At 41.1% G+C, this 10,613-nt stretch overlaps 1 protein-coding gene across 1 annotated transcript; it reads right to left on the reverse strand.

Annotated features, from left to right (window-relative positions):
* Positions 1-2,512: 2,512 nt before the first annotated feature.
* LOC309552632 (uncharacterized protein) lies at positions 2,513-4,057 on the reverse strand (the record flags this gene model as incomplete). Its single annotated transcript, XM_082253572.1, has 1 exon — positions 2,513-4,057. The coding sequence occupies one exon, from the start codon at positions 4,055-4,057 to the stop codon at positions 2,513-2,515; it is 1,545 nt and encodes a 514-aa protein (XP_082109698.1).
* Positions 4,058-10,613: the final 6,556 nt, after the last annotated feature.

Here is a 10,613-nt window from a genome sequence, read left to right on the forward strand (position 1 = left end):
CTCACCTGTGCCATGCCTGTACCATCACCTGTGCCATGCCTATACCATCACCTGTGCCATGCCTTTACCATGCCTATACCATCACCTGTGCCACGCCTATACCATCACCTGTGCCATGCCTATACCCTCACCTGTGCCATGCCTGTACCATCACCTGTGCCATGCCTATACCCTCACCTGTGCCATGCCTGTACCATGCCTATACCCTCACCTGTGCCATGCCTGTACCATGCCTATACCACCTGTGCCATGCCTATACCATCACCTGTGCCATGCCTATACCATCACCTGTGCCATGCCTATACCCTCACCTGTGCCATGCCTATACCATCACCTGTGCCATGCCTGTACCATCACCTGTGCCATGCCTATACCATCACATGTGCCATGCCTGTACCATCACCTGTGCCATGCCTGTACCATGACCTCAAAGTCACGCAATTTTTTTACCGCGTTTTTTTAACGCGAAGCAATACCTATGACATTTTTCGTTTTGCGCCCCCCCAAAAATTTTGATCACCAGCCGCCACTGTTTGTTGGTGAGAAGCAGCTGGCCACAACTTCGAGCCTTCCAGTGTCACTTATTTTTAGGATTTAGTTTGGGTACTTACACCTGGTTTTATGGGATCAGCTCAAATCTTAACTCTCCAAAAGCGGAACATAGGGCCCTAATGGGTACCAATACACTAGCCAGTGGGAAGGGTTTGGAGAGACTAATGGACCTTTTAGCTCCTATTACCACCCTCTTTAGTTAGGACCTCCCTGGTTTTTGGGGCTCAAGGGCAGAAATGTTTATTTATGGTGTTTTAAAAAAATTGATATCTGTTATTGTTCACTGTTGTTTCAATTTTATTTATTGATTTGTTGGGTGAATTGTACAATAAATATTCCCTCCTTAACCTCAATGTGTCAAAGGGTTTAGCATTGCTGGAAGGGTTATTGTCATCCTGAGTCAGGAGACCCATAAATCAGTGGTACACCATGAATCTCTTTTTTTTTTATTTAGCCTAGTTGGTCACCAGGCCTCAAAAAATTATTGAAATCTTATAGTTGTTCCTCTCCACAGAAATGTTTAGTAAAAGACAGAAAAGGAAAATTTGGTCTGAAAAGAAACCAGGGTATATTAAGCCTAGTACAAAAATACTGAAAAACACTGATTCTGAAGTGATCGTACGATAATCTGAACTTTAGTACACAGCTTTTGAGAGACGATCATGACAGTTCATCCGAAATTATCCGAAGGGACAACCACAAAAACTTTTCTCCCACGATATCAGATCGTATGATGTTGTTTAATCAGTAGTTTTAATCTCAGAAAAATCAGAAAAGCAAGACTACGCATGCTCAGAAATAAAAGAAAACATTACAATACAATACATTATATCAACATCACTTTCGAAGTTTTATTCTGTTGTGCGAGAATTTTTGTAAGTAACTTCTTCGATATGAGACTATCATAAAATAAAAAAAATAAAAAAATGGATGATCATTTGTCTGATATTCTCATTGTATATACGAGGCTTTAGTTTTGTGAAAAATTTGCTAGATGTATGTAAGGGTGTATAGCACCCTTACATACCCCCCTCCCCACTCTTCCCCCCTCCCTCCCAAAATGGGAAAGCAAGCAGTAACAACGATATGGAATTGCTCAAGTAAAAGGTATATTCTAGAAAATACAGTATTTCTGATATACAGTATCTAACAAAAGTGAGTACACCCCGCAGTTTTTTTAGATTCTGTCATTTTTTAATTTATTTGGTATTATATTAAAGTGGTTCTTAAAGCGCTAAGTTTTTTTTACCTTAATGCATAATCTGTAGAAAACTTTCCATGCAGATGATTCCCCCCAGCCCCTCTGTTGGTACCTGAGACCCCTGGTCCCAATGATAGTCCCGGACTATCTATAACTTCTTTGCTCGTTTTGTGTCTGCAGGCCTGGGAGGCTGGTTTCAAGAAGTAACACAGACGGAGACAGATGTATAGTGAAACCAAGCTCTCAGTTTATTATAGGCTCGTTGTGGGTTATATAGTAAAGAGTAAGGGCATATAGCATAAGTATAGGATACTTGTTACGTTCTTATTGGTTAAACAGTTCAAGGAAACCAAGCGTCATTTCGGGAAATAAGCGAGTACACTTAATACCATATAGGGCATATAGCTTATTGCTAGAAGCGCCTGACATGATTTCATCAAAAACCACAAACAGAAACTTGCCATAACTGTAACACGTACACATTTGCAAAGCTTGTATAACTAAGATACATAGAAAATGGAGTGGGAACATACAAAATGGAGGACACATAGAATTGATATCTCCCCGTCTCCCACAATCCCCTCTTAAAATCATTAATCCTTAATTGATTTTCCCTTGTTACCCTGCATGTCATTGGAATATATAATTTTTTAGGGATGTCATCAGGGGGCTCTAAACCTCCCAGGAGTGTAGTGACATGACTGGCAGATTAATTCTCTATATCCCTGCTGCTCGAGAGACCAGATCATGTGTCATCCCTTAAACAATAAGGTTCTTCTTTTCCTTCTGTTTGTGTCTTTTAATATACTCAGTATATTCATTAGGGTTGTTAGTCGGGGGGGTTTGGTAATCTGGAACTTGGTGGGATAGCATAGAGACATTTTTCACCTTTGGTCGGGAAGCTCTAGCAATAATACACATTACAAGTTTGAAGCATGCATATAGGAATAACAAAAAGAGCAGAACCATTATAACAGTCATAGCAATATTTTTCAGCCAAGAAAATATTCCTCCAAATCCAAAATTCACATTACCAAAGGGACTCCATGTCTTAGCAATATTCCTGGCTTCCTGTTGCAGCTTATCTACTTCTTTTCGGTGCTGTGTAATAATATCATAATAATCGGGTATCTCAACAGATGTATTGTGTATCCATGTGCAACATTCATAATCCTCCGTAACTTCACATAACCCAGTAAGAGCAGCACTCATACTTTCTATGGCTAGGTCATGGAGCTCAAGTTGTTTCTTAATTGCCCTCACTTCTATATTTAATTTAGTAATGTCTCCTGAGTTCTTATCTAGGATGTCATCGAGAATTTTAGAGTAATTATTCAACCTTTTCATCATGTCTATTCCCCATCCGGTCCATGAGGGGAACCAGGCCCATACCATATCCTTTTCAAGGAATAATTCTCTTTTATTGCGGTGTTTGAGGGGATACCTAGGATGCATACTAGCTTCGAGGAGATGTCCTCCTTTGTTGTCTCCCACTACACCCATGATGGGAACTAGAGATGCGAGGTAACACCACCCTTGGGGTGCAATAGGGATCCAAGGGTGACAAATCTTTCCACAACAAATATAAGTACTGTTTCCCAAGGCTAGGGGACGTTTGTGAAATATTGCCATTATTTGGTCAGAATAACTAGACCAAGCTAAATTTGACAACAACCGTCCTACTGGGGAAGAGGAAGTGGAACTGGAGTTAAGAAAGTTCATCAGAGTGGCGTTTAGGGCTGGTTCTGAGGTGTGCCAGAAGGAGCTGTCCATCGAGGTCATTGAGAAATTAATCTTAGTTTGCCGGCACACTTCAGCTCCCTTGGTGGAGTTTCCCAACCTAAAACACCAGTCTGGGGAATGACTTCTACCAATAATTTGGAAAGTGAGGGTATCATTTGAGAGTGTTCTCGTGACATTGGTGAGGACAACAGGAGGTGTACCATTTAGAAAAGGGGTGAAGTTTAAAGGTATCGCTACTAGGGGGATTCTAGCTGTGCTAGGATGGAGTTTACTACATATCCAACATTTTTCATATCCGGACTTCTGGGCATATGCATATTTAAATTGCAACAATGACATTTTATCTGTAAGGCTTTTTGAGCTTTCATCTCTCTTTTGTCTGTTATGTGCATTACTCTGTGTTGGGGTGTTGGAAGCTCCGCAAATGGCCTGTAGCCCTACCAGGTCTTCTGGATGATAAATACAGTTAGTGGTAACCCATACTACAGAGAAGACTGAAAATGATACGAGTCCTATAAGTAGCCAAAGTTTTCCAGAATCTGGTGCTATTAGGAATGTCATTTTTCTACAGGGTCAGGGCCCCCTGCCTCTTGAAACCCCCTTTTCTTGACTATCCTGTTCGAGGTCAGAGTTGTCCACTCCCGTTAGTACCTTTCTTGCTTCTGGACCTTCCTGTTCAAGGTCAGGGCCGTCCGCCCCCGTTAGTACCTCTCTTGGGTCTGGATTTGGACTTGCTTCTGGGGGTGGAGCCTCCTTCACCATTTTTACTCGAGTAGCGTGGATCCAGGTGGGGCTGTCTTCAGTCAGGACTGCTGTTCTGGTTACTGCAACAACGGTAGTGGGAGGGCCATAGGCGAAATCCTGTGGTTTCTTTCCTTTGGGGTACAGTTTGATCACCACTTCATCTCCCTCCTCCAAGGAATGGGTTGGTATCTGTGAAAAGAAAAGAAAGGTGCTAACAACTTTTCGTTCTACTTGATTCAAAATTTCAATTACTCTTTTCTCAACTTGTCCTTTTCATCCTTTCCACTATTCCTGAGCTCTATTTTCAGGATTTTGACTAGTTTCTGGCATCTTCTCTTTTAGTGGGGAACATTTCCGGCCATCGAGAAAACATGTCAGTGATGACACATGCTGGTTGTGTTCCCCCTCTTGGGAGAGGGATGTGTATAAAATCAATCTGCAGATGCGTGAATTGTGTTGTGGGATAGGGCAAGTGTTCATGTGCGGATTACTCCTAATGCAGGTAAGGCATTTTTTTTTTTTTACATCATTGTCAACTAATCGAGCTGTGCCCGTGATATAAAAATCTTTCTGAATCTGTTTTAAAGTGGCCTTCCATCCTATGTGTCCTATTCCATAGTAGTGGGCAATGCAAATAGGAGCACTATTACGGGGTATACACGGTTTCCCCTCTTTGCAAATTAATCCTGTTATAGGATTCTTTTGCAAGACAGGATAACCCCAGTCCTCCAATTCCTCAGCAGTGGCTGAGGCTTGTAGATCTGTGATCAACTGGGCATCATCGGGGAGGATGTGGGTTAGGACAGGCATTTGTTTTAGGGCTCCTAAAGGTAACTGTTGTGCAGCTGCCTTTGCTATTTTGTCTGCTAGTGCGTTGCCCTTGGAGATGTCATCAGTACCTCTGGTATGTGCCCTACAGTGAATGATAGCTAACTCTGAGGGTAACAACATAGCCTGAAGAAGGTTGGTGATGAGCTCTTTCATCATGTCTGCACGGGGTTAAGTGACACTTTCAATAGTTTCCAGGCAGTCATGTGGTTCTTGGCCCATATCATCTGCTGAACCCATCTACTATTGACTAAAAGGAACTCTTATTTCTCCCCTGCTTTGGGCCTATATGTGAAAACCTATTTGTAGATGTGTGAATGGGGTTGATGGGTATTGGAGATGCTCATGTTTGGCCTTATATGTTTGGATTGTTTGTACCTAATACAGGTGATGCATCTAGCAACATATGCTTTCATGAATTTAGATGGGCTTGCAAATAAAATAAAAAACTGCCAGTAATACTGTATATGTTCTTTCCCACCCCCTGTGTCCTATTCCATAATACTAGGCAATAAACAGTGGGGCGCTAGCTGCGGGGATACATACAAGAGCTCCCCTCTTTTAGAAAAAAGGCCATTTTCAACTTTTTCTAAATCATCACCCAATTCCTTAAAACCTGTTCTGTAGCATGTTGTGGTGTAACATAACGTTTATTACCAGTAGCCCATTTAAAACTGGGGCCTACCTAGGGCAAATGATGTGGCCATCCCTATTACCATCTCACAAGATGCTATGTGCTATGTTCAGAGTCACTTCAGGCATGCCTTTAGGCCTGGACTGCGACCATCTTTGGATAAAAACTTATAGGGCAAAGTTTACCACCATACTCCTGGGTAAGTACACCTGTCATGGTCTTACAATTGTCCCTTGCATAAACACAAAACATTTTTTCATGATTTGGGAGGTCCAGTGCAGGCGCTACAACCATAGCATTTTTCAGATATATAAACGCATTTAACATTTCTGGACCTGTGGTTTGTCTCAAAATGTTATTATAGATAGGAGCAGTCCGGATCCATAACAATCAATGATCCTGTGGGCGGGCAAGACCCACTGTGGGCTGGCAAGACCCACTAGAGCAGCAGCTCTTATGTGACTGACTCTACTATCACCCTCTGTGAGAATAAAACCAAGGTGAACAACACTTTCCTGACACCACTGTCATAATTCCTGTGACACTTTGTGTCCACATACATGTACATTTCTTCAATAAACTCACTCGCTCTGACTGGCCTCCACAGAGTGACTACATATGTCATATACATATTGTAGCGGGACTGACCCATGAGCAGGTGTCCATCCCCTCTTGCATGGTCTGGAGAACTATAGAGCGGACAATTGAATTGTCTGCTTGGCCCTAAGGCATTTCTACACCAGGTAAGTTACCTGGACTGAAAAATAAGAAACAAAGATGGCTGTGTCTCCTCGTCCAATAGGACGCTTTAAAAAAAACACACTACTTAAACCAATCACTGTAAAGTGGGTAGCATCGGATGGTATGGTTGTCAGTAGAGATGGCATATCAGATACCACTTGCATGCTATGATCAGATAAAGAACTAAAAACTTTTTGGCTTAGTGCCAATTTTCAAAAAAAACTTTTTTTTTTTTTTTCTAGAAACTTCTGCTAGCTGCAATTGCAGAAGTGACCATTACTTCCTCTCACACGGAAGGAAATTTACTAGTTTTAAATGAATCTGACACACAAACATTTTCTGCTTGTTTGAGATAATATAATGGCTGCAAAGAAAACGACATCTGCCTTGGAAAACGAAACCGTGGGGTGCAGGTGTGGTCAGGGGCATTTGTAAGGTAATATTTTCATTGTAGGGGGGCCTAGGTTGAAAATGTCCTACTCTTTGCTTTGCCTCTTCTGATAAGGCCCTTGGAAATGTGCGCTGACAGGCTGTTTTTCTTTAGACAGATCATCTCTCTCTGTTATGGCTTTTTTTAAAAACCTTCCATGGTTTTAGTAGCCCAATCAGAAACGTGCTGTTTTATAATTAACATGTACTGTGACTTTAAATTACCGACAAATGTTTGAATCCTAAGACTGTGCTACTCCGCAGTGACACTTAACCACAGCTTTAAGGCTATGTTTCCACTATTGCGGCTACAAAGTCACACGACTTCAAGCGCAAGTTTGTAGTGCAATTTGTTTGCAGCTACTTCTGGGGACTCCAGCGCGACCTCCTTCTGTGAGGGACAAGTTGCCCTGAAGTCGCCCAAAAGTAGTGCAAAAACCTTTTTTCAAGTTGCTGCGACTCAAGTCGCAGCAGTTTGAGCGGTCCTATTTGTAAATAATGGGTTTTGACCTATCATGCGACTTGACATGTGTCAAGTCGCACAACAAGTCGCAAAAGTGGAAATGGAGCCCTAGAGTCCAAAACCACCAAACAGTTTCACCCGTCTACCGGTCTACAGGCAATTGCTGTGGGTAAAGAACTTTCACTTATATTAGCATCTCCAATTCTCCCCACTTTTTCCATGTACTTTATATTACAACTCCCTATTTTTTTTCTGACCATCTTGCTTGGTTATCTATCCAAGGGTTAATAAATGTGCATCCACCAGAGACCCAGGCGACATATCTCGCCTCGATCAGGGGGGATGGGTTTTGTTTGGTTTGATACTTCCTCATTCTAAAGATATTACAACTAAACATTTACTGAAAGAGAATGCGGACGGACAGAACTCTTTTTTCTGTAATTTACTTGTCTTTAATTAGGCAAACGTTTGTACTACATAGTTGAAGGTAAATTTCAAGAAAACTGCACTGAAAATTGTAAGAAAATTGTATCATGTATGGCCAGCATCAGACCTAAACCTTCAGTATAATTTCACAAAACCATAAACAAAATCCAATATTCTCTCACTTAACAAAACATGTCTCTAAGATTTACACATTCACAAAATCACTTAAATGTATCTGGGTCCTTAGACCCTTTTTATGGTTAAAAACCCTCCTGAAAAGCCACTTGGTGTATGTATATTAAACCTTATACTTTCTTTTTTTTTTTTGACTCTGAATGTCCCCTCTTGGAACAACCAAAAAAAAAAAAAAAAAACTTTTCCGAGTCTTGACTGATACTCCCAGGTATAGTGGCTATCAAGAAGGTTTTCCTACCATTATAGACAAACAAACAATGCACATAATAAACATTTATCTTGATTTGTCTTACGATCGGTCAGTCAATTTTTACAGTAATAATGAGACTGTCGCTATCAGGAACAGTGTGTTATATTAACAGTCCGCAGGCGCAATTTTTTACAAGTCATATATAATTATAGACGGCTTCAATGTATGTCAGACCAGTAATATGATACTTCAATGCAGTATGACTGTCTGGTTTCAAATTAAATAAGAAATTAATCAAGTGACCAACAGGTTTAAACACTTACCAACTAAACCTTTTGGGCCACACAAACAAATTATCTTACACTTCTATGAGACAGAGAAGGAAAGCTTAAAGATTTTTCAGACACAAAACGAGCAATTTTCTAACACTTCTTAAGTCTCCCTGAGACTAAATATTTCCCTGAAATATTTCAATTATAGGTATGTTGCGTGTGTTCCCGGAACACACCAACCCCTGTGGTTCAATTGGATATGAGTTTAATCAGGGTCCCCCGGAGCCTCACTACAATCGGTTACATAGAAAAGGATTTTTCTACTTACCGAGTGAGTGGGTGTCCGCGGGGAGTGATTCTCATATCCCAGACGAGCCCCCAAAACTGTTGGTACCTGAGACCCCTGGTCCCAATGATAGTCCCGGACTATCTATAACTTCTTTGCTCGTTTTGTGTCTGCAGGCCTGGGAGGCTGGTTTCAAGAAGTAACACAGACGGAGACAGATGTATAGTGAAACCAAGCTCTCAGTTTATTATAGGCTCGTTGTGGGTTATATAGTAAAGAGTAAGGGCATATAGCATAAGTATAGGATACTTGTTACGTTCTTATTGGTTAAACAGTTCAAGGAAACCAAGCGTCATTTCGGGAAATAAGCGAGTACACTTAATACCATATAGGGCATATAGCTTATTGCTAGAAGCGCCTGACATGATTTCATCAAAAACCACAAACAGAAACTTGCCATAACTGTAACACGTACACATTTGCAAAGCTTGTATAACTAAGATACATAGAAAATGGAGTGGGAACATACAAAATGGAGGACACATAGAATTGATATCTCCCCGTCTCCCACACCCTCCTCATACTTACCTGTGAGCCCGATCTTGATACAGTGCTGCGTCCGAGAGCTGCTCTCCGCTCTCTCCCTCCTCACTGGGCAGACTGATAAGAGGCAGCCTGGCTCGGGATTGAACCTGCAAAAGTACCCTCAGAGGAAGCTGCTTCCTATGGATCACTTGCTGAAGAGGTGGAGCCAGGAGCATTGTTTGGGAGGTTTGGGGCCTACTCTGTGCAAAACCATTGCACAAATTAGATAAGTATAACAAGTGTATTATTTTAAAAAACCACAAAGGTTTACAATCACTTTAAATTTACAAGCATGCCACAATATCAAGTTAGCCTACAAGACCTGCCATTATGTGTGCAAAATACATACAGGGAAAGTATCAGTCTTTTTTCAGTGGGCAAATATTTTGAGATAGTAATCTTTACATGAAAGTCTAGGTGAATTATACATTCTTACAGGCTTGTCTTCTTGACTTTTTTCCAAATGGAACTCTGGGCTGACTGCAAAAATAAATATTGAATATTTGGTGAGTCGACTGACACAGGCTTGGATTGTGAAAAGGAGTGTAAAGCCTAACCATTGTGTAGCACTGCAAAGCATAGCCTGCATGTACTGTATAGTGACCATATATTGCACCCTATATACACTATTAATACAACTTATACATAGAAACGTTTTTTTTTAACTTATAGTACACAGATCTTGATATTAAAACACTCTATACAACACCCTTTGAGACTCCTAAATACCCAAAAAAAAAAAAAAGGAATAAATGGAAAATAAAAAAACAGTTAAAGTATTATCTATACTATTTGGACAACTCCAAGGTAATCTCTAATGCAGAGGTCTCCAAACTTTCTAAATAAAGGGTTCGTTTTCCATACTTCAGACTTTAGGGGGGCCGGAACGGTGGCTATTGGGAGTAGAAAATTCCCTGGCATCAGAGGGAGCAAATAATGCCTCATCATTGGTGTCATTGGGAGGAATTGTGCCCCATCATTGGTGTCATTGGGAGGAATTGTGCCCCATCATTGGTGTCATTGGTAAATAGACTGACAATTACACCACCACAGAATGGTTCTGTGGGTACATAAATGTTATTAACAGGTACCAGGGGCGTAACTACAGGGGTTGCAGGGGTTGCAATTGCAACCGGGCCCCATGCTCCTGGGGGCCTGTGCGGCTCCCCTGTACACCTGGATAGGGTAGGATAGGATGACACAATAGAGAACCAGGATGGGGTCGGTAAATATGTAATTTGCCAGCTCCTTCCTTTTCTGAATGGACAGAGTCATAGTCAGTGACATTGTAAAACAAAATAAAATAAAATGATAAAAATAATAC

This window comes from Pelophylax lessonae (genome assembly GCF_965119305.1).
Source record: "Pelophylax lessonae genome assembly, chromosome: 4".
Lineage (NCBI taxonomy): Eukaryota > Metazoa > Chordata > Amphibia > Anura > Ranidae > Pelophylax > Pelophylax lessonae.